Below are 24,746 nucleotides of genomic sequence, written 5' to 3'. Positions count from 1 at the left end.
TTACATTTTTTGGCCTGTTCGGGGTCATCACAGCAGATAACGTGGTACATATATTAGATTTGGCATGGGTTTTACACCGGATGCCCTTCCTGACACAACCCTTCCATTTTTATCTGCTCTTGAGCCCGGCACTAAGTGGCTGGGTTAGCGCCCTGCCTGGGAATTGAACCCAGCTCACGGCAATGAGAGATCGGGATACTGCGCCTGGCCCACTGCCCAGCCCAATGTTGCTTTATTTGTTAGTTCGTTCAGTTATTCATTCATATAGCCCTCTGTCTGTTAATCCATCTCTTTCTTACTGTCTGTCTGTCTGTCTGTCTACCCCTCCATCCCTTTCTGTCTGACTGCCTGATACTGGAGTCTTCCTGGAGTAAACCTTGGAAAACCTGTAAAATTCCACACAGATGTTTGTCTTCCCGCCGTGCTAGCCCCTTCTAAAATAATTCAGTAGGTTTTCTGTACTTTTGAGTATTGGTCTCTGTTCCTTACCTATACGGAAATCGATGTAACCCTCGCCTCCACTGAGGACCAGCACATTCTGAACACTCTGAGCTTCTGTTTCTGCTGGGGCAGAAGAACCCTGAGACTCTGATGGACTGTCCAGGACACTGCCATTTAGGGTGGCCAGTACGTTGCCTGGAATAAAAATGAAACCGGCAATTAGGAAAAAAGTATTCATCTTACTCTAAACCAGAGAAAAACAAATAAATGATTGCAATAGTCTTTTAAGTAAGTTCTGAAGCTGAAGTAACACCGATGGGGAAGTCAGCATGTACCTGGCACTGACACAAAAAATTTGACTGCATCCCGGTGCCCATGGAAGCACAGCTGAGCCTGAGCCATGGAGCAATATGGGATGAAGCTACCGTTTCCTTTGTCTGAGTTGCTGTCATCGGCATAAACATGGATCACGCCTCCTGATGATGTAGGAGACACCTTGTTTGCTAGGAACAAAGCACATGAAATCTATTAGCAACATCAAACCCATTGATGCGAAATATTATCAGGCCAATGCCTAAAGGAGCAGTTTGTAATTTTAGAGCCCTCTGTTGTCTGCGAGGTGAACTGCAATTACAAGAACATTTTATTAAAAGCCCTTCTCTCGGTCTCCTGCAGCAAATTCCTCTGCTGAAATTAATTGTGTCCCGTGGCGGAAAAAAAAGAGTAAAGCAGAGCTAGAAAAAAAGTAAAGAAAAACCTAAATTAAAAACCTAGTGAGACCCCGTTCATCTTTGACATTATTATTACAGGTTTACAAACACATTTTAAAAATTACAAACTCCACCTTTAAATGAAAGGAGCAATCAGTCATCCAGGCTCTCCAGAGAGCACTATATGAAAGAAGCATTAGAATCAAATAAAACAAAAGAGAGGTCAAAAGGAAGCTTCCCTAAATTATATATTAACATACAAAAAACCCCCACATGCACACACGTACATATACGGAGGCACGATTATGATGACAAAATAAAAAATAAAAAAAATCAGCCAGAAAATAAGTAAATGCAGTCATGCAGAAAGGTTCTAATGTAAACCATGATGAAACACAAAATACAACTCATAAGAATGGAATGATTTGAAGAAAGTAAATGGGAAAAGAAAACATAAGATGTAAATAGTGATAGGATTAATGGGCGACAGATGGCTCTAAACTTACCTCTCAGGCCAAGGAGTTGTCCCCGATGTAGGACTACAGCTACAGGAATTAGAAAAAAGGAGAAAGGAAGGTGGGGGCACAAGGGCAAATCCGCCGGACAAAGCAAGGGCGCAGGCAAGGGGTAATAAATAAAAGTAAATGCAGATATAGAAGTAGGGTTGGCAGAAAAGAAATGGAGAAAGATGTCATAAGAATCACAGAGTGTCGAGGAAGTTACAACAGACGAAAGAAAAATGATTTGTTTTCCATCAGTGGTCAAGCAGATAAGTTATTCTCAATGAAATCTTACTCTCAGTCAGAGGGATAGAGATGATGACTCCATTTCCTGTTCCTACCCACAATCGGTTCCCTCCGATCAGCAGAGCGGTTATTCGAACAAACGAGAAGCCCAACTTCCCTGTACCTGTCAATCAAAGGCAAAATATAGCAGAGATCAACTCAAATCACTGTCTCTCATCGATACCAATAAATCAACGACACACAGTTAACATTTGGTTCGATTTCAGCCATAGAGAGAACAGTGTTACCGAGCATTTTGCTGACGTAGGGCTCGATGTCCACATCCTGGAGATGCTGGTGTGTGAGTGCATGGTACAATCGCAGTGTGGAGTCCAAACGGATGGACACCCATACGCCGTCTCCGATCCAGGCGAGCTGCCTGACCTGGCTCTCCCTGCGAGGATGAGCGTCAAACGATTTCTGTAAATGGGAACCGAATGTGAACAGTTAGAAATAAGGAATAAGTCTAGAGGAATCTGGGATGAGCTTTTTAGATCTTCTAGACATAACGGTGTAATGTTAATTCACTACATGAATATGATCTGTGGTATATCTTTTTTTTTTTTTGTTATTCTTTAGAGTATATGTACGAGATTAGTTTACCTCAATCTGCATGCTTTTTGGCTGGATTACATGGATTTTGTTCTTGTAGCCACACCAGACCTTGTCATGTACCACAGCCATGCAGCGAATGGAGTGGTGAGGGCGACCCAGGTCCATCAGATGATAGTTGGACAGATCCCACTGACCATCTGTGTAGATGACATGCACACACAGGTACATCTTAGCAATCAGTCTGCAATTTAACTTCATTCATTCATTCATTCATTTTCTACCGCTTATCCGAACTTCTCGGATCTCAGGCGTCATCGGGCATCGAGGCAGGATACACCCTGGACGGAGTGCCAACCCATCGCAGGGCACACACACACACTCTCATTCACTCACACACTACGGACAATTTTTCCGAAGATGCCAATCAACCTACTATGCATGTCTTTGGACCGGGGGAGGAAACCGGAGTACCCGGAGGAAACCCCCGAGGCACAGGGAGAACATGCAAACTCCACACACACAAGGCAGAGGCAGGAATCGAACCCCAACCCTGGAGGTGTGAGGCAAACGTGCTAACCACTAAGCCACCGTGCCCCCCGCAATTTAAGTTTCATATAATGTCCTTGTCAAAGTGTCATTTTCAGGCATCTCTTAATAAATCAGCACAACTGTTGAAATTGAACTGGTAGTATGGGTAACATGTTTACATCAATTACAATGAAAATATTTATAACAAGATGTTAAAGTGTCCATAGTTAGAGACACGGAAAGTAGAAAACAAACCTTCAGCTCTGTGGAAAATGGCAAGTGTTCCATCTGCCAGTGCCACCAAGACCCTTCCTTTAACATGCCTGACAGACCAAGAAAGAGCACACACATGGTATAACCAGAACTGTCTTTATAATGCATATGAATATAAAAGCACTTTTCACTGCGACTCCACTTACACGAGACTGAGTACAGAGTCTTTGAGTTTGATGGAATGGAGGCACTTCTTCCAGTTCGCCACAGCAGAATGCACATACAGCCTGAAGATTGAGTGGACAGATGTTACACAGCTGATACGTAAGTGTGTTTTTTTTGGGCACAACGATTCAGTACATGACTTAGCGATGGGTGAAATCATTTTTGAGAGGGTTTTGTGTGTGTAATAGAATATGTTTACTAATGCATATGTGATATTCACCAGCCGTTTTGGGCACCGAGCCACATGGTAGGTGCGGCACTGGTTCCGGCACGTTCATCACCTCCACCTTCTGAGCCTGTGGGTGCTGATGTCACTTCCTCCTTAGTGCCACGACCCTCACTAAACACATATTACATTTTGCAGGCACACGATGAGCAAAGCAAACAATGTTTTTGATTACTACACCAAATGATTTCATTTCCATTAGTCCTAATTGCATACAGCACAAAACATTATTGCACAGAAATTCAGTTCCTTGTGCACTTAATTACCACACCACTAACAATTTGACCATACTACACCACACCACTGCTGGGCATGTTGCCATGGCTACAGAACCCTCCCATGATCACCTATAGGAAGCTGAGCCGCCTTGTTTCAACAATGGCAATGATCTAAAATTGTACTGCAGTTTAATTTAACTTATCTGTTCTCTATATGTCTGTAATATTGTAGTAGTGTGTGTCTTACCTGTGTGAATTATCTGTAAAGACATGTTCGGTGAACATTCCAGATGAGGTGGAGCTCACGCCGTCTTCACTTGGCACCGCCTCCTCTGACACTTCCATGGCTTCAGTGGCTTCCTCTGCTGACTGAGACACTGCCAGCCGGCTGCACACCGGAGCAGCAGGTGCTACACACACACACACACACAAACACACACACACACAGGAATTATAGTACATGTATAAGATAACAAAGTGCGTTAAATAACAAGGTAAAAAGACTGTCTTTATGTTTATTTTCTAATTACAAGCAGAAAAATGGTATAGATATTAGCAGAGCAAACTGAAAACTAGATTTGTAAGGTTCGTCACAACAAACTTTGATGATGCCGGTATTCACAAAGGCCGGTACTTTTTGGAGGCAAGTGGACATAAGGGTCAGGGTTACATTTGGAAGCAAGTAGACAGAAAGCTAGGGTGCCAAAACATTTGGAGGTAAGTGGAGATGAGCACGTGATGTCATCAGAATACACGTGAGGAAGTTCCCCTCATTGTTCTGAGTGTTTTGATATGTCACATGTTTTTTTGATTTTGCATATATTGGGGGCAGGGCTGCGGCCCAACCGGAAGGCCAGTCGGTACACTGATTTAAACCTTTGTTCAGAGTATCACCCTAAAGGAGCTGGCCGAGTTTGGTGTAGATAGTTCGAAAGCTTGCCGAGTTATAAACCTCCAAAGGGAGTCTAAGGGAAAAAAGGCCATTTTGAGACCCGGTACCAGAAGTACCGGTACTCGGATCGCTTAGAAAATTAATAGCAACAAACTTCAGACCAGGTTCTACAACATATCCGAATTTGGTGCATGTGGCTAGAAAGCTCTAGGAGGAGTTACTCTTGATAAATTTTTGTCTAAACTTAAATAGGAAAACAGAATGTTGTCTTCTACAAAGCCAACATAATACCAGCTCTTTTATATACTAGAAAACATTTCACATGATGAGTCTTTCACAGTTTCACAGACAAACATTACTACGTGTTATAGGATATGGCTCACCGTGTGCTTTGTCCAGCACTGGGGTGTCGGTGCGTGAGGAGCAGTTACTACGCACTACGCTGCAGTTGGTTGCACAGCCCACCAGTGTAATGCCTGCCAGCATGCCCTCCACTCTACCAGGATCCTCCGAGCCACCATCACCCTGCTGCTCTAGAAATATCTCACCAGCAGGGTAATCGCTCTCACTGGCCGCTGCACACACAAACATTTCAAATCTCATTTTAAATAACAACAGATTTGTTCGGATTATTCTTCAGCTGAAATTATGTGATGCATCCACTATACGTGTCCTTGTGAATAATTGTTACGACACAAAACATAATCTATTAGAATGAGCATGTTGATAAAAACCTGTAGCTGACTCTTCTGACATAGAACCACTGTTATAGGAAATGAATAAACACCTTCTTGACCAACTGAGAATTAGATTAATGTTAGATTAATGTTATTTAATGTTATTGTTAAAATAATGCTGAAGCTTGCAAAAGTCTATACTGGGTTTCTGAAAGAAATAAGTGACTGGCTGTTATCTCTTAGATAGTGAGGGTAGCTCTCACCTGGAACACTGGAGATGCAGAGCACATGAGCATTACACACGTTAAACTGGTCAACCAGTGACCCGGGCTGATTGGCATCGATAATGACCACTTTACTGGCTGCCTGAGTGCTGGTCAGGATCCAAACACGGCTATTCATCGAGTCGGTCTCATGTAGCTCCTTAGGCTGAGAGAGAGAGAAAGAGAGAGTTGTGAATGGTCTGAAGTAAAGGAACATTACCACCCTAAAGTTAATTTTCTTCCTATAAAGTAAATCCCAAAGTGATTTAATTCGTGAACGGCAACTTGCCAGCGAATACATTTCAGAATGACAAATCATACTTTTAATCGGTTACATATAGTGTTGTATAATATCAGCAAAACAAGTTAGTTCCTGTTGTCACATATACACTGAACAAAATTATAAACACAACACTTGATTTTGCTCCCATTTTTCATGAGCTGAACTCAAAGATCTGTGTACACAAAAGGCCTATTTCTCTTAAATGTTCACAAATCTGTCTAAATCGGTGTTAGTGAGCACAGGTTTTCGCCGAGATAATCCATCCTAATCCATCCTTTGCAGAGATAATCCATCCACCTCACAGGTGATGCTGATTAGACAGCATGATTATTGCACAGGTGTGTCTTAGGCTGGCCACAATAAAAAGCCACTTTAAAATGTGCAGTTTTTACCACACAGTACAATGCCACAGATGTCGCAAGTTCTTAGGGAGCGTGAAATCGGCACGCCGACTGCAGAAACGTCCACCAGAGCGGTTGCCCGTGAATGAAAATGGGGCAAAAACATTTTATAATATGTTCAGTGTATTATAAACAGTTGTTCCCTCACCAGGCATTTTAAACAAATAAAAATAAAAATGAATGACCTTTACGATGGACTAAGACTGGAGACTCCGTCCATAATCGAAAAATAAAATACATTTTCTGACGTGAATTAAAGAACGGAATAAATTTAAATGAAATAAATTCTTTCAACATATCCATGATTATACTTTTTCTTTGTTAAATAACATCATATTTTTATTTGTTTATGAAAAGGGTTATTAGGATAGAAACAGTAACATGTGAGAATGAGCAGCTGCTGTAGAAAATCAGAACTGAGAATTCCATAGAGTTGGGATATAAAGTTATTATTTTATGACTATTTAAAAAGATCCCATTTATATATTTATAGGCTATTGAATTTATGCAGCTATGAATAATGTAAATTTTAAATAGCTATGAATAATGTAAATTTTAGTAGATATACTGTTTATGTAATTATTATATTATATATCCATGATGTAACATTTTTCACTGCTGTTTGTTGCTGTTTACCTTCTTCTTCTCCGGTGAGCTGTGTTCATTCTTATTCTCTCCTCCCTCATCCTCTCCAGTCAAGGGATCGGTGCCATTGACCGGTAGCTTCACTCCTGCCTCTTGACTGGATGTCCTCCAGCCAGACAAGTTCACTCCTGCAGCACACCACAGCTACGCAAAGGCAATATATGCTAAGTGACTCATCCTGTGTCTGTACAGTACAGATTTGCTACAAATCTTATAATAATAATTGTATTACCTTCCTGTTGGGGTCCTTCTCCACCAGAGGGCGGCAGTATACTGGCACGGGAACATTTTTCATGCGGTTGTCCTCTTTTTCATTGGCCTGTGAGGAGACAAGGAGGTGAGGACAATCACAATGCAGCTAATGACACCGCTTCATATGTAGAAAAAGGCCTGCGGTGGAAGCCTCGTCATGGCCTGGTTAAGATGGTGCAGAAACACAGAGAGACATTAAAACAGTTAGAGTAAAGTGTAGTTAGAGCAGGGGTGTCAAACAGGATGCATCATTTTACTCATTTTGGGCCACAAGCCAAAACTGCTTTAGTAGCCCAAATACATCCACAGGTTAAAACATATAATACCTATAACGTGTGTAATGCATTAACTACGGTATATAAAACCTAAGAACTGACTTAAGAGAGATTCTTAAAACATTTTATTTTGCAAGTGATTAATTACATAATCATTAGCACATTTTGTCAGTAGTGTCACATAAATGTCTCAGAGTTTATTGCTCTATTTTCTCCCTAGGGGAATAACAAAGATCATCTCTTTTTTATTTTTTTTATTTAAATCTTCCACAAGAACTGCCGTAGATTGTAAACCCATTCGGTGGGCTGGATTAGATCATTCTATTCGCCCGCAAGTCACATATTTGACACCCCTGATTTAGATTTAGGTTAAATACATACAAACATGCTCAACAGGGATTAATCAATACTGTACGCTGACATTTGTTAAGACAGAATCAACAGCCAATAGCAACTGATTAGTTGAACCAATTTGAAAGTATTGATCGTTGTAAAAATGTGTGTTTATTTTGTGTTGCTATCTGTAGTTCTGGGTTGGTGACCATTTGTATATCAATATTGTGTTGCTATGTGCTGGAGGTGTTATTGGTCCATTACGCTTTGTTAAACCCATCAAAGAACCTTAAGGGATCTTTGTCACACCTAATGAGGCAGAGCTTCGGTTAGGTTTGACTGCTGGGCAAAGTTCGGGTAAGATTAGGGGTGGAGTTTAACAGGGGTGGGGAAGGAGAGGTGCATGCTAGTCCTCTGCTGGGCAGACTTGCCTGCGGCCTCTTTCCTGCGGCGTCCTGAGCGCTGTCTGCCTGGGAACCCGTCTGTAGGAGATCACAGTTAGAGCCACGGCGACACACAGTCACCACTGGCAACCCTGACACACACACACTCTCACCAACTGACATAATCAGCTGCTGCTGCTCCAAGATCCAGTGACCATTTAAAACTCTTTGTTTTATTTAAACTGAACGACTGCTCGATATGAGACGCCTACAAGCACAATACTTTTTTGTCCTGGTAACAGGAAACTACATCGAGCACATGACTCTGACATTGATGACTATTTTCTATCAAACAACTTGCCGGCAACCCGAAAATCAAAGTCATTCCAAAGACCAATGTAGCTTAGCTTTATCATAAGATAATTTCATAAGTTCAAATACGTTAAAAAATTCCAGGGATGCCACATCTTATTGAATTGAATTCTTTTTTGTATAGTAAAACCTAATCCAGATGTGGATCCGTATGAAAACGAGAACCAAACAAGAGACCCAGAGGTGACTGTGGTAAAGAAAAACGCCTTGAGACAACAAGAAAGGACACTTTCTCTCTTCTGGGTGTGATTATATCTATTACTCTTTTACAACTGTATAATGTAAAATGTGATAAATGTGATAAAACAATGTGTATTATAAATAGTGTCATGTGCACATGCAGTCAATGATTATAGCAGGGGACATATCACGAGTATCCAGGTGAAATTAAACACCGGAGGAGGAGGAGACTTGCCAGGATACTACTGTAACACTGGTTGAAAAGGATGGCTAATCACAGCTGTTAGCTCATATGCATAGAAAATGGCAGTTACTGCCCTCCTGCTAGCACAGTCAGATGTTATGTCTGGCTTCACTATCACGCTAGCAGATCTCTGTGCAGACTCAAGAACAGGAAGACTCTGCAACAGAGCATATTAACCTCAAGAAATGTCCTTATCCTCATTCTCTATATGATATTGTCCCACATTACCTGCTTTTCGGTTTTTCTTTCCTGCTTCACTAGTATTTCTTCAAACTTGGCCTTTCATAACAGCTACATGAGTCGCCATAATTCAGCAGCTGGAGCGTAGGTGAGAGAAGAAAGATTAAAGGTAAAGTGGCACTACCTGTTTAAAGCGCGGTGGCACACTCCAGCCACAGGCCTGCATGAGGCCATCGTCCCTGCGCATGTGCTCACGGACCTGCCGGTACTGCTCACGCCGCTGCTCCCTACGAACCGAGAGCGCTGAGTCGCTAAGGAGAGATGCAACACCATTACTGGGGAGTCTATGGAACAGAAAGACAGAAAGGGAAAGATAGAGGGGGCGAGCGGTCCGCAAAAGAGCGCCAGTGAGCCAGCCAGACAGCCGCGTACGCAGAAGTGATAGAAAGAGTGAGGGGAAAAGTTAGAGAGAGAAAAGAAAATTTTGGCCGTGGGTTAGAGGTGAGACAGAAAGTAAAACTGCGCAGCTCTACAACACAGAGACACACATACGCATGAAGAAGCCCAGCTGTGAGCAAGCATGCATTGGACTATAGCTTGTATGCTGATTTGAGTTGATATTATAGATTAGATGTGTGTAAGCTTGTAATGTGTGTATATGTTTTATGCAGCAGGAGGAGCAGCATAGCACTTCAAAAATATCAGAAATCTTTCATGAGAAAACAGAAAAAGAAACAAAACACAATGTACTGTATGCGATATCAGGAACATGTGCAGAGGAAAAAAAACACACATATTTCAAAGCATTTTCATATTAAGGAAAATATTTTCGCCCAGTTTAATGCTGAGTAATATTTCACTGGTGTCTTAGTGCAAATGTTATACTGAACTCTAACCTCTGTAAGAATGTAAACCAACCAACATGACATGTGACCCAGACCAGGATAAAGTGCTTCCTTGTGAGGGATGAATTCTCTTGAGGAATAACCTTTTTCCTTTTTGTACAAAATGGTCTGTCTTACCATTATCATCATCATCATCATCATCATCATCATGAATACCAACATTGACCCATTCTACCTCTGCAGGACTTTGTACATGTCTTCCATGATTACATTGCATATGGTGCACTTTAAATATGTACAGAATTTTGTTTCTTGCATTTGCACTAATGGTGATTTTGTCAATTAGTGATTTACATCTTGTGTCCTTATGATTTGTCACAGGTTGCCTAGAGGATTCACAAAGTAAGAATTTCTTTGTATAATGTAACAGAGTGTTTCCTTTGCAATATAATAAACTCTTGAATCTTGAATTATCGTATTTTTAACCTGGATTAATTATGTCTCCAATAGTCATTAGTGGTTTCATTTATGACGTAGAAGAACTTTACTTGATAATTTAACAGAAAAGAAGTTTACGACTTTGCTCCGTTAAAACATTCATTCATTTTCTACCGCTTATGAGAACTACCTTGGGTCACGGGGAGCCTGTGCCTATCTCAGGCGTCATCGGGCATCAAGGCAGGATACACCCTGGACGGAGTGCCAACCCATCGCAGGGCACACACACATACTCTCATTCACTCACACATTACGGACAATTTTACAGAGATGCCAATCAAGCTACCATGCATGTTTTTGGACCGGGGGAGGAAACCGGAGTACCCGGAGGAAACCCCCGAGGCACGGGGAGAACATGCAAACTCCACACACACAAGGCGGAGGCGGGAATCGAACTCCCAACCCTGGAGGTGTGAGGCGAACGTGCTAACCACTAAGCCACCGTGTCCCCCTTCCGTTAAAACACAAAGATCTAATTTACTAAGATAAACTGTGTGAATGATTTCACATACTAACTAAGGCTACAAAACAACACACAGATGAGGGTTCTTTCCTTGTGCCAATTGTTCTCCATAATCATGGCGAGTCCAGATTTCAAAGAAACTCCCAGTAAAGTCAAAATGAAAGTGAAACCTGAGATATAAAGGCAGTTAGATATGAGAGTGCACTTTTAAAGCCTTCAAATGCTTATCGAATCAAAGTTATGAACGTGTGGTGAAGATTAAAACAAAAACGAGACAATAATCAATTTAAGAGTCTATTAGTGATATTAGTGTTTTGAGACATTACGGCCTAATTTCGATAAATGTACACATTACTGAGTCTTGAAAAATACTTACTTTTCTTTATAAGCAATAGTGATAGGCTTTTGTATAATTAATACCAGACCATAAGGAATATTAGATTGCATATCAGGTTGCCAATCTAAAGTGAGTTTCAAGCACATGGGGTGTATTTGCATAAAGTTGTATTTTTTACCCTGTCAGTAATGCCCCAAGTTGCCTATTCATTAAGGCAAACATACAAAATGGACATTGCATGCTGTACTGCTGATGTATCAGATGTAAAGTTATCGTGCTTTTACTCCATAGATGTATGAATATGTGGGTGCTGGTGCCTGTCCTTACTCCTCAGGGAAGAACTCGAGTGTGCGGTCAGAGGTGGAGATCTGGCACATGGTGTGCGAGCGTCTCTGGTTGAAGCCTGCAGGAGACGGGGATCTGTAGTGGATGTTGACGCTGGTGTATGGCCGTTTGACTGGAGGAGGGCTTGAGGATGTGCTGAAGAGTCGTGCAAAGCTGGAGAAAAGGTAAAAGCAGAGATTCATGAGCAAGTCCTAGGAAACACTATGTTGTGGTTTTATTGTTATCTCGTAAATACATATGCGCAGGAGTATATGTTCTCATTCACTGGTTTCTCAACATTGTATTAATGAGAACTCTAACGTAGAAGTAGTGGAGACGACAAACTTTAGATCAATGCTCCAGAATGCAATCCAGCTATGTGACGCACTTATGTTATGCTAGTTATTTCAGGTCACGTCAATGTCAATGTCAACTTAATTTGTAGAGCACTATTTAAACAACACGTTGACCAATGTGCTTTACAACATCTAGTAAAAAAAAAGAAATAAATACAATTTTAATAATAGCAGTACACACATTTACAGTAATAATAAAAAATATTTCAACTAGAGGGATATGCCATGGAAAATAAGTATGTCTTAAGTTGTATTTTAAAAACGTGTACGGAATCAGCATCCCTGACGTACATGGGTAAGCTATTCCAAAGTCTAGGTGCTACAGCCGCAAATGCACGATCCCCTTTCCGGCTTAACTTGGTCCTTGGAATTTTGTTTTTGTTAAGGTATAACAAATTAGAAGCCAGCCATGCTTTAATATCAGTAAGGCAGGACATTAAAGGTTCTAGACTGTTGCTATTAGTTAGCAGTAGATATATTTGTAAATCATCCGCATAGCAATGAAATGCTATATTGTGTCTTCTAAAAATATCCCCCAATGGGAGCATGTAAAGTGAAAAAAGTGTGGGGGCCAGAATGGAGCCTTGAGGCACACCGCATATGATGTTGCTCTTGATGTGTATGATCCAAATCGTACTGCCATGCTTCTATCAGTCAAGTATGATTTAAACCAATTTAGAGCCTTATCCTGCAAACCTACGTATTCTTCTAGCCGTCAGAAACCTGACTCGGCTGGTTAGTGATCTATGAGATGTTAAGCATGACAGAGTTGGCGAATGTATTAGCATGAAAGGTGAAGATTTGAAAACTGATCTAAATTCCACTCGCACCACTACCAACAGGTAGTTGAACCAAACTAGAACAACATAAAATTTTAACTAAAAAAACTTGACTTCAATGAAGTTTGGTGAAATTCATGAAACTGTTGGAAGATCACAAATAAGCAAGGATCAGATGCAAGGATCAAGCACACAACTCACAACTGCCAGATGGTTGATTTCTTCTTCTCTGTAATTTGAGGACCCTCCCTAGAGGCTCTGTAACAGAGAGGACAAGAAAACAAGAAATTAAGACACACAAGACCGAAAGTTTATGCTTAAACTTACAGCATGTGTGTGTTCTGCACCAGGGAGCAGTGTGATGCTTAAATGTGTGTGACCCAGACCTGATCATCTCAGTCCAGCGAACAGCCTCCTGAAGCTCCATCAGTCTTTCTTTGTACTGGTTGCGTTCCATCAGGACACGTGCCATCTCGACCCTTGTGAACCTGCGCCTCTGCGCCACAGTCACATCATCCTGCAGCGAGGACGAATACTGTGCCATATTCTAACAAACGAATCCCGGAGAAAGGAAAAAAATACAGCACACAAGCAGGCAAAAGTTAGTGGTTAGAAGCAAAGCTGCTTAAAGAAACGTATTTATTAGTCAAGAAGTTAAGCTTTTTGGGAAAGATTTGCCAAAGGAATGTGTGTTAAACAAAACATAGCATCAAAAAGGCCTAAGTTTTATAAATATTATACATTCATATTCCTCAAATGCCCAATTCCAGAATAGGGATTACTGGTGACATTCTAACTATGACTATAATGACTATTATTATTATTATTATTATTATTATTATTATTATTATTATTAAACGATTTTAAGTATACATTAAAGATGTCCATTTTTTAGACCAGGTACAGGTGCATGTTATTGATATTGATCAGTAGGGTATTTAGGATTAATCAATCAGGAATACACAGAACATTATACTAAGCTCTCTTTATTTTGTGCTGTTTGATTGAAGAGTGTGAGACTCACATCCTCTCCTCCTTCATCCTTTGAGTCCTGAGATGCTCCGAGTGCCTCAGCTCTCAGCCTGCGGAAATGGAGTTAGGGTCATTTACGCACAGTAATTTCAGCGTAGTATTAGACGTAACAGAAACACACAGCCATGTTAGCGGTGAAAAGGATTTCCACAAGATTATTTTGTTTCCTATGGCTTTCTATCTGTCATCTTGCATGATACAAGTCTAATAATACTCAGGTAAAAGAACTCCAGTTATTTAAAAGCTTGTTGATATTCACACAGTGTTGCCCGGCAAATCATACAATTCTTCTTTCCAGAATAATTTAGTTCCACTAAAGGTTCCTGAAATTTGTTGGAAATACCCACTAGGACTATTCTTTACTCAAATAAAAAAAAGATTCATCTAAATAAATCCTCAGGTAAATGTTGAAACCTTCAGATAAATCATATTAGAAAAGTATAAACTCTTATGTGCAAGTATGAGAGTCGAAGTACAAGAATAATTCACAATAAATGTCAATAAATTTGCAGCTCATAGCCAAGGGGACAAAGGAAAATAAGAAAAAAGACAGATAAGGCTAAACAGCTTGATTGCTAATCTTCCAAATGTTATCTAGCTGATGATACAAACTAGCTGAACAACAGACTTCCCACCTCAGATTATAGAGATATGTACCTAAATTGAGATATGTACCTTTTCAGATCCTCCTCTAGCTCTTTGACCCTGTTGTCCACTTTGTTCTTGGACTGTTTAACTGTCTCCAGCTCCTCCCTCAGGACCTCATGCTCTCCCGACAGCTCATCCACTTTAGCGATCAGGTCGTTCTTCACGATGTTCAGAGCATTCCTAAGCAGAGTGGAACAGTCAGTGAAAACATATACTGTAAGAACAGACAAAAAGCACACACACACACACACACACACACACACACACACACACACACACACACACACACACACACACACACACACACACACACACACACACACACACACACACACACACACACACTTACTTGGTCTCCAGCAGCTGTTTGTTCTCTTTGAGAAGGTTCTCCACTTCTTTCCCCATCCCTGTGAGGTACAGTTAATCAGCACTTTACCTCAAAACAATCTTTATATCAGCTATTTAGTGTGTGTGGGTTACTACCATTAGTTTCGATAATTTTTTTAATATTTTTTTTTAATTGGAATAAAAAAAACTGAGGCAGTTAATTTTCCTCACGAGTGCAAAACTGTACGCAAACAGTATGGTAACTCGTTCAATGACGGGGGGAAAGCAGTACAAATACAATCCAACTCAGAAACAAGCAGTTCAACAAAATGCAACTTAGATGCATGTGCTTTTATACCAATTACTAAACAAATTGTAAAAAAACAAACAAACATAGAGGACTTAAAGATTGATCATTAAATAGAAATTAAATATTGCCATTCCAAAGCAATGCTAATGAAAGATGCCTTAGCAGAAGCACTGCAGGAAATGACGTCACGGCATAGGAAAGGGAGATGAGGGGTACCATCATGTCAGCATGGTCCACATAAAACACATAGACATGGAGGAATCAGCGGGCCAGGGCCTTACCAAAGAAATCATCCCGCACTGAGAGACGCCCGAAAAAGAGGCGAAGTGGGGCAGCAGGATAATGAGGGGGTAGTAACATGGAGTAAAATTTAAATAAAGGAAGAAGAGAAGAAAAAGGAAAATGAGAAGGGCATCAGGGTGCAAAGGATTTTTTTTTTTAAGTATGAAAGAGACAGAAAGAGAAAAAAGGAGAAAACAGGAAAACTTCTGTGAGATATAGTTTTAGTTGAGAGATTTTATGTACATACAAATACATATTCATGTGTGAGCTCTCACACACACTCACACACACTCACACACACTCACACACACTCACACACACTCACACACACTCTCACACACACACACACACTCACTCACACTCACACTCACTCACTCACACTCACTCACACTCACTCACTCACACTCACTCACTCACACTCACTCACTCACTCACACTCACTCACACTCACTCACTCACACTCACTCACTCACACTCACTCACTCACACTCACTCACTCACTCACTCACACTCACTCACTCACACTCACTCACACTCACTCACACTCTCATTCACTCACTCACTCACACACTCACACACTCACTCACTCACTCACACACTCACACACTCACACACTCACACACACTCACACACACACTCACTCACACACACTCACACACACTCACACACACACACTCACACTCACACTCACACACACACTCACACACACACTCACACACACACTCATTCACTCACTCACTCACACACTCACACACTCATTCACTCACTCACTCACTCACACACTCACACACACTCACACACACTCACACACACACTCACACACACTCACACACACACACTCACACTCACACACACACTCACACACACACTCACACACACACTCACACACACACTCACACACACACTCACACACACACTCACACACACACTCACACACACACACACTCACACACACACACACTCACACTATATTTTGTGCGGTGGTCTGGGAAAAATAACTCAAAATTCCAAAATTTCACTGTGACTGATTTGTGGCCAAAAAAAAGAGAATCAGTTTAAAATCATTTGAAAGGATAGAATAGAATCCGACATCTTAACTTTAGGAAACAACAACTATATCTAAAAACAACGTGTACATTTTTAGATACTTTTTAATCTTGCCTCGGCTAGCTGCCTGCAAATCTCATGGTGTTTAATGAGCCAGTTTGCTTAAAATAGTAGTATAAATATCTACTGTTGTAACTTTGCCTATGTACAGTATACATAAGATGGCTGTATCCTGAGGTTGTTTATAGTGTTATTGCACATCCTCAGAAACAAACAGGGAGTGTCAGCATGGTGCAATACCAAAGTAAAGAGCTGGGGCAGTATAGCACCATATGACACTATTGACAAACTGACTAATGAAAAATAGCCTTGTGTGTCAACCTGCATTCTTGTACACTGTGCTAGACGGTTACTGAGTACTATCTCTAAAATGTTTAAAATTTTTATATATTATAACCTCACTCTTGGCTGAGATACATGCAAAGAGAAGCAGAATTCAATTCATTAAAAATGTCTTGTTTTCAGAACTATACTGTATGTAGTAAAAAATATAAGCACTGCACCAAAACGAAGGGTTTTCCCAGACCGTCACACATATATAAACTTCCTACAAACAGCAGAATAAGAAAATGTCTAAAGATCATGTAATGTGCGTTCGGTTATCCAAGTTATATGAACGTCTTGTTAGTCTTGTCAAATGGACTTGTTTGAGGTTTCTGCTCAGGTTAGAAATATCTTCATGACTAAATACAATTCCAGTCACCAAAAAAAAAACTATTACTATTACTACCATGATTCTGATCTAAATGATTCCTATAATCCTTGTTAGCTTTAAAAATGCAGCTGTTCAAAACATGTGTCCTTGTGGTAGCTCAGTAGTTAAGGTGTTGGATTGCTGATCGAGAGGTTCTGAGTTCAAATCCCAGGGCCACCAAGCTGTCACTCCTGGGCCCCTGAGCAAGACCCTTATAACCTTTAAATTGCTCAGCTGTATGAATGAGATAAATGTAGGTCGCTCTGGATAAGAGCATCTGCCAAATTCCATGAATGTTAAGGCAAAGCTAAAAATTCAATTATAACTTCATTTCCCTGTCTATCAATATCAATCATTTAAGACTTTACAAAATATCTTTGCATCTATAAGATTTCTTTGTCTTATTTCTAGATATGGTTTGCCGATGTCAAGCTTGAAATCATTTTTATTCGATGCTATTTCCTTTCTATTCTACTTCTACAGTATTCGTGTCCGCTTCTGAACAGCTTTCGATTTCTGATTACATCACCATGCACATGCGGATGTTAAAATGTGTAATTAATCGTGTCAATTTCCCCTTCCCTTAATCCCGACGATCCGTGTGTGGAAAAGCACTCGGAAACAGATTACAGAAGAATACTACGACATTGATGTTTTTAGGTTCAGTTGGTGTTAAAATGAGATTCTGTTATATTCTATTCACATCATATATAACAAAGTGTGGAGGTAAAAGAGCAAAGAAATAAAACATATTCCAAATAATAATATGATCAGTGATGAGATACACACCTGAGAATTCCCCTAGGGGCATGGCCAGGAGAAGCACACACAGGAAGGAAGCACAGAGAGGGGTCAAGGGTCAGTGATTGAGACGGCCGATCAAATCAAAGCACCACCTTCACACTGAGATAAACAAATCAAATACTGCCTTTACAGTAAACTAAAAACAAATAGAAAAACGCCCCGAACTATAAGATAAACAGATCAAAACTCTCTTTAAGCCAAACATACTGAAATGAAAGGTTTCCGTCTTTCACAATGGGTTTGATGGTTGGGGTGCTGCAGCCATGGGGCAAGCGTGATATCCCAGCAGCCTTTGTTAGCAGTGTAGCCATCACTCAAAAAAGTCATGCAGGTCAATGTGCAAAGGTCACTTGTTTAACTAAGTGGATCATTTAAAAGCAATGTTAAATCATAAATACAGGTCATGAACAAATCATAGGCCTGCATTTATAAGATGCTACGACTTCAACAGTACAGAGAAGATAAAATCTCATAAGATTGTCATGACTAAAGCTTACCGAGTAGCTCCGCTCCGGCATCCACATCGCCGATGATGTCAGACTTGGCGTCTTTGATCTCGTCGTAGATGGAGTCTGTGTTGATGCCAAATGCCTCGTTCACTATTCCTTGAGATGGACTGAAAATAAATAAATAAACAAACAAACAAACAAATAAATAACAGTAAAAAATAAGATATAAAATAATAAACAAAGCAGATATGTAAGTATATATTCTTTTTAGGTTTGCATTTAGAATTAACTTGTGAGAACCAATATTTGCACATCGGTATTCAGACCTCTGAAATAACTACAGACTTAAACATAATTAAGATAGAGTGATATTTTATAAGCTGTATAAAATAATGAAGATGGAAGCCAGATTTTGAAACCAAAAATATTACGTAATTGCGTTTATAGCGTTTGGCAGATACCCGTATACAGAGCAACATACATTTTTATCTCATTTTATATAACTGAGCAATTGAGGGTCAAGAGCTTTGCTCAGGGGCCCAGCAGTGGCAGATTGGTGGACCGGGTATTTTAGATCACAGCCGTCTAAGCAGTAAACAAACAACTTAATCACTAAGCCATCGCATTCCCCATAATGAGTGTTGTATCCAGGAACATTCATGTAGCAATACACTAGACTACGGTGGCAGAGATGTGCAAAACACATTAACAAATCCGAAAACACAACGACAAGTCAGACAACCCGGAAAAGGTAGGTATCGTTTGTGAATGGAAACTTGCTGATCATCGGACAAGACACACCAGTCACGCAAGATATACAGGTGAATGAAAGGTGTCTCGTCCGATGATCGGTAAGTTTCCATTCACAAACGATACCCAACTTTTCCGGGTTGTCTGACTTGTCGTTGTGTTTTCGGATTTGTTAATGTGTTTCGCACTTCTCGGCCACCATACTAGACTCTTGTTAGATATATTATATTGAAAATTCTCTCTTCAGTTCTTCTGTATGTATTGTATTTGTTAGCAAAAAAAAAACTGGATTATAATTCTTTGAATTAGTAGCTCAGAAAAATTAAACCTACAGTATGTCCCTGAGCCATTTGTGAATTTCCCTTTGAAAATGAACATAATTTTTAAACGTAGCCCTTGAATGTTTCCATACAAAAGCATTACTGATCTCACGGCAAATAGTCAATGAGGCTTTCGCGGTCACGATACGGATCCATATGTACAGTACAAATGCAAAAGACAGTGATTGTGTAGCAAATATGGATAAGCATTCAACATAAATAAAAAATATAGAATGAAATACCCTTTCTATATGAAAAAGATGGATTCTTTTCAGAATAAAGCAAAAACTATTACTCTATTTACTATTAATAATAAAGTCTAATTACTCTCACACCTGTTTCCACCGCCATAGAAACGAGGATCCGGGCACATATCTATCTCTGGTGTAGAATCTATTTCTTGAAATTCAGGCCACTCATCACTGCTTCCCATACCTGTACACACACATACACACACACGCACACACACACGCACGCACACACGGGTTATAACAGAACTGGGCTTGATTTTCATAAATCCATCAGCATTCCTTAAACCCCAAGCAAACTTTGCATACAAAAAGTATTTATGTCATCTAACTGAGACAACAGTGCATATTATTGAGAAGTTTTCCGCAAAGATTACGTCTTTTACACAATGTTATAGCTTTTATATGCGATACTGTAACTATAACATATTGGGATTTCCACATTTTCTTGTCCTTCGTTCTCTCTTTCTCACCGATGCTGACATTTCTGGTCTCCTGTGAGACCTGCACTTCCATATTCCTGCTGAGCCTCTTGGCACTTTTGCGGCTCCGCCCCCGGCACATAAACTCTCCAGAGGGAACCATCTTCTCATTGAGAGGAGTAACAGTTGCCGAGGGAACAGATGAGGTGGGAGTATTTGATTTGCTGCCTGTGCTGCTGGGCGAGTCAGACTCTGAACCGTCCTCCTTTATTTTGGGAGTGAGATCAGAAACGCACCCGAATCACAATACAAACACATCATTGCTTATGAATGAATTCAACATTGCACAAATATTGCAGAAATTTGGACTATTAAACGCAAAAACACACAAACACACACACAATTCACATAGAGTATAAGCACTTTGATGTAAATTTGTCCATTAAAGCAACATCGGAGCCACAAATAAGCAACAAGCACTGCTCAGTCATGTGACCAATGAGTCACATAGAAATCAGGAAGTATGGAACTGGCCTCGAGTTTGGGTTTTCCGTTTTCTTATAACAAAAGAAAACGAACCAGTAAACCTTACTATGAGAGATCCACAGATTTTTGTATATTAGTGTGGATAATAAATGCATTTAAAACTGCAATGCTTTAATCACCCTTAATATAATAAAGGGTTTCATGGTGTTGTGTCATGTAGGGCATTTTACTCACATCTAAACGCTCACATCCAGTTTTGCTGTTAGTTATTGTCATTGCCAGACTGTGATAGCTAGCTATCATTACAGCTCACATTATTTCAAATAAACTAGCCAGCTCTTCTCCATCACTGCACCAGCTACAAACTGGGTAGGATGAAGACTAGCCAAGCAAATGCATCTTGTCAAGCTGCTGCTCATGCTGCATTACAGGGCAGTGTAACACAATCTAGTGCATACATAAGCTCACAGATGCCAGCAATTGGTTAGTTTTGCTGTGAATGACAGGGGTTGAAAGTATGTCATCTCGCGCAGCCGAAAAAAGCGAAGCCAATTTTCTTTATCATTTCTTAATTCTAGATGAAATCTTGTGATATTTTTGTTATGTCTGTCTGTATTGTTATTGTGCAGACTCTCCGATGAAAAAAAATGATCATGTTTTGAGGGTTAACCTGCCCAGGATCTGTCTCATTCCTGAAAGCACCGTTTTCCTAAAAGGCTCCTACATCCTATATGAGTGGTTACTTTCACTGCCGTTCTTTTTATATTTGCATAAATGATTTTCTCAGCCTCTGAAAGCAGAAAACAATGAACCTATAGTCTTGATTCATTGTTGAGCTCAAAATAATCCTCTGCTGAACTTCGACGTGAAAGGACAAAATAAAGATTATGCATCCCTGTATGCCTGCTGGCATCCAGTATGACGGGACGCTAGACAGAACTTGTCTTCCAGCGACACAAGGGAGGGAGCGGGCAGAACAGCGATGTCATTATGATGACTCCTTGCCCAGCTGCAGTAGGACAACATGCCCTATCTATCACACCTGGAAGCCAGGGGCGTAGACGGCTCGACCCAGATCACTGGCATGCCAGGCGTCTGCGGACGTCGTCCTAGCCCCCCCGTGACCCCCACGTACCATTGCATCCCCGGTGGGAAACAGACTCAACGAAGGTGGTCGCTCCGTTTTACTAAAGAGAGAGAGAACGAGAGAGAGAAAGAGAGAGAGATACAGGGAATGAGAAATGTAGCATATAGTAAGACGAAAGGAAAAATCCACTCTTAATCTTTAGAATTAACATGTAATCTTTAGTAGTTTTATAATGACATTTTTTTGGAGATGTTTTTTATTTTTTGACAAGATAATAGGAAAGCAGCAGTGATTATTTGTTTAGTTTCTTTAGGTCACTCACCTAATCTTAATCCCCTACACTCCCCTACACTCAACAGATCAGCTTCTAAAGCTTCAACGTTCTCATCAATAGTGGATTTTTCCTTTAAGGTCAAAGCCTAGTAAAAAACCAGCCCAGAATAGACATGTGAGTCTGGGTTATGTGAACGCACACAAAGGAGAAAGAGGTATCGATTTTTCAGTGTATAACTGGGGTCATTCAATCAGGGAGGGATTCGTCTTCATTTACAAGGACTAAAATTAGAGCCAAGGGTAGGAACAGGGAGTGATAAACTCTTGTAGAGGCAGATAGGATAGTGGGGCATTTTTACCTTTTCCTCCAGGTGTTGCGTTGACTGAGGAGACAAACACAGCAGTGCACACACACAAACAGTAAGAGAGAGAGAGAGCAAGAGAGAGAGAGAGAGAGAGAGAGAGAGAGCAGCACAACAAGAAAGGCGCAAATTAGACTTAAGGACACAGAGACGAACAGACAGACACATGTCTCTTTCAAAAAACATGGTACATTTAAGATAACATACCACAGCACACATGATGCAAATCAGTCACAATACAAAGCATTATGAAAATGGTTAACACCCCATTTGGGAACTGATATGAATGAAAATGTATGTGTGTATGAATATGTATGTGTGTATGTATTGTCTAAACAAGAAGTGAAGAATGATCTAATAATTATCTCCAGGTATTGCCTTAATGTGCTCTCGAGATTATGACAGTTGCACATGAGCATCGCATTAATTACATCACAAGTGGGAGCTTGGAAAAAATTAGCAGACGCTGTACAAAGACGGTGTAGCTAACATTATCAGATGTTGTTCAAAGACGTTGCCGCTAACATTAGTGGACGCTGTACAAAGACGTTGTCACTAACATTAGCGGACGTTGTACAAAGACGTTGTCGCTAACATTAGCGGACGTTGTACAAAGACGTTGTTGCTAACATTAGTGGACGTTGTACAAAGACGTTGCCGCTAACATTAGCGGACGCTGTACAAAGACGTTGTCGCTAACATTAGCGGACGTTGTACAAAGACGTTGTTGCTAACATTAGTGGACGTTGTACAAAGACGTTGTCGCTAACATTAGCGGACGTTGAACAAATAACTACTTTGCAAATGGATAATAACGTGCACATTTTGTTGAGTGCATATAATGGGTGTGTGTTTGAGGACCAGCCGTGAAAAGCCTGTGACTAAGCATGAACTGACAGACTGTCAACCAGCATCTCAGTCCAACGAGCGCCTAGCAACACCATCACCAAGGCGACTGCTTTTATCATGGGATCTCAACCAAACCAGCTTATATGTACCTTAATACATTGCACATATAAGAGTAAAGCACAAAAGCAACTAACACATACAACATTATACCAAAGACCTACTGGTTTAAACACACACACACACACACACACACACACACACACACACACACACACACACACACACACACACACACACACACACACACACACACACACACACACACACACACACACACACACACACACCTTCTTCCACAGCCTGTGTCTGACTGGTTGCTTCCAGCCTGCTGAATTTTGGAGCGTTCAATGTGTTCAACATAGGTCTGAATCATCTGGAAAAGAAACAAATGTACATACATTAGTATTTAGTTACCTTAAATGTAATGTGGTAGCTTAGTGGTTAAGGTGTTGGACTACTGATCAGAAGGTCATGAGCGTGAATCCCAGGATCACCAATCTGCCGCTCCTTGGCCCCTGAGCAAGGCCTATATCTAGTCTCTGGTTGAGACTAGATATGTGCATCAGATTTGGAATTCCAACAAAAAGGTTGTGGAAATGAAAGGTCTTTAGTGAGCGTACATGCAGTCAGATATGAAGCTCACAGGAAAAACAAAGACCTCATTCATTAACATGGATGAGTGGTGCCTTCAATCATTCTTCCTTTATAACTGCCTGCTCAAGGTAGCATCGGTTCAAATAAGCTTATATTTTAGAAAATTATATAGAAATAAAACACTGCATGAGAGGGATTATCCAGTGTTACCTGAAGCACAGGTTTTAAATAATAATAATAATATAAAAAATTCAGAGAAGGCCACGCGCACTTCTGGTTTAAACCGAATACAGATATTTGCATTATACAGATAAAGATTCAAGCATTGTGTGTGTTTGTGTTTGTGTGGTTCTTACTTCTGTGTGCCTCTGATGAAGAGCGTTGTACTCTCTCTTCGTCTCTGACTCACGTTCTTCCAAACGGGAGACTACAAAACGATTCAGAAACCACAATTACACACCAGTTGAGTTATTTGTGTTTTGTGTTCGTTAAAAAGGGCATTGTATGTGTTTGTGTGAATGCATGCTGCAATCTCGTTCATGTGCTTGTGTGTGTGCGTGTGTGTGTGTACTCACTCTGATCTACGTAGTTTTTGGTCTTAAGTTCCAACTGCTTTCCCTGTAATTCTAAAACTTTCACTTGGGCCTGGAGATCCTTCTTTTCTGCCTCCAACGCATCCTCAAACTCGATAAACTTCTGTTAATGGACAAAGAAAATAAACGCACACAGAGTATGCATTCTTAGCATGTCAGTTAGCAC

At 40.5% G+C, this 24,746-nt stretch overlaps 1 protein-coding gene across 17 annotated transcripts in view; it reads right to left on the bottom strand.

Moving 5' to 3' along the window:
- Positions 1-24,746, bottom strand: part of mapk8ip3 (mitogen-activated protein kinase 8 interacting protein 3) — a 33,970-nt gene that overhangs the window by 1,083 nt on the left and 8,141 nt on the right. Inside the window, exons 2-33 of one of the 17 annotated variants that reach the window (XM_047800740.1) lie at positions 24,563-24,683; positions 24,344-24,414; positions 23,681-23,766; positions 22,482-22,505; positions 21,805-21,949; positions 20,328-20,541; positions 19,942-20,041; positions 18,585-18,703; positions 18,079-18,084; positions 15,482-15,505; positions 14,913-14,970; positions 14,591-14,743; positions 13,908-13,965; positions 13,270-13,400; positions 13,085-13,141; positions 11,752-11,922; positions 9,466-9,625; positions 8,354-8,404; positions 7,295-7,381; positions 7,054-7,206; positions 5,734-5,899; positions 5,177-5,368; positions 4,149-4,311; positions 3,678-3,797; positions 3,439-3,519; positions 3,275-3,342; positions 2,540-2,688; positions 2,185-2,356; positions 1,947-2,060; positions 1,658-1,696; positions 777-944; positions 490-636 (exon numbers count right to left, since the gene is read on the bottom strand). In XM_047800740.1, the coding sequence (XP_047656696.1) occupies positions 490-636; positions 777-944; positions 1,658-1,696; positions 1,947-2,060; positions 2,185-2,356; positions 2,540-2,688; positions 3,275-3,342; positions 3,439-3,519; positions 3,678-3,797; positions 4,149-4,311; positions 5,177-5,368; positions 5,734-5,899; positions 7,054-7,206; positions 7,295-7,381; positions 8,354-8,404; positions 9,466-9,625; positions 11,752-11,922; positions 13,085-13,141; positions 13,270-13,400; positions 13,908-13,965; positions 14,591-14,743; positions 14,913-14,970; positions 15,482-15,505; positions 18,079-18,084; positions 18,585-18,703; positions 19,942-20,041; positions 20,328-20,541; positions 21,805-21,949; positions 22,482-22,505; positions 23,681-23,766; positions 24,344-24,414; positions 24,563-24,683 (3,568 nt within the window). Of the gene's footprint in view, positions 1-489; positions 637-776; positions 945-1,657; positions 1,697-1,946; positions 2,061-2,184; positions 2,357-2,539; positions 2,689-3,274; positions 3,343-3,438; positions 3,520-3,677; positions 3,798-4,148; positions 4,312-5,176; positions 5,369-5,733; positions 5,900-7,053; positions 7,207-7,294; positions 7,382-8,353; positions 8,405-9,465; positions 9,626-11,751; positions 11,923-13,084; positions 13,142-13,269; positions 13,431-13,907; positions 13,966-14,590; positions 14,744-14,912; positions 14,971-15,481; positions 15,506-18,072; positions 18,085-18,584; positions 18,704-19,941; positions 20,042-20,327; positions 20,542-21,804; positions 21,950-22,481; positions 22,506-23,680; positions 23,767-24,343; positions 24,415-24,562; positions 24,684-24,746 lie in introns of all 17 variants that reach the window. The other 16 variants (XM_047800736.1, XM_047800735.1, XM_047800741.1 and 13 more) reach the window with 16 other exon arrangements.

The sequence above is a fragment of the Tachysurus fulvidraco genome, chromosome 15 (assembly GCF_022655615.1).
Source record: "Tachysurus fulvidraco isolate hzauxx_2018 chromosome 15, HZAU_PFXX_2.0, whole genome shotgun sequence".
Taxonomy (NCBI): Eukaryota; Metazoa; Chordata; class Actinopteri; order Siluriformes; family Bagridae; genus Tachysurus; species Tachysurus fulvidraco.
The sequence above is the reverse complement of the archived record's forward strand: the minus strand, read 5'-3'. Positions and strand labels throughout refer to the sequence as shown.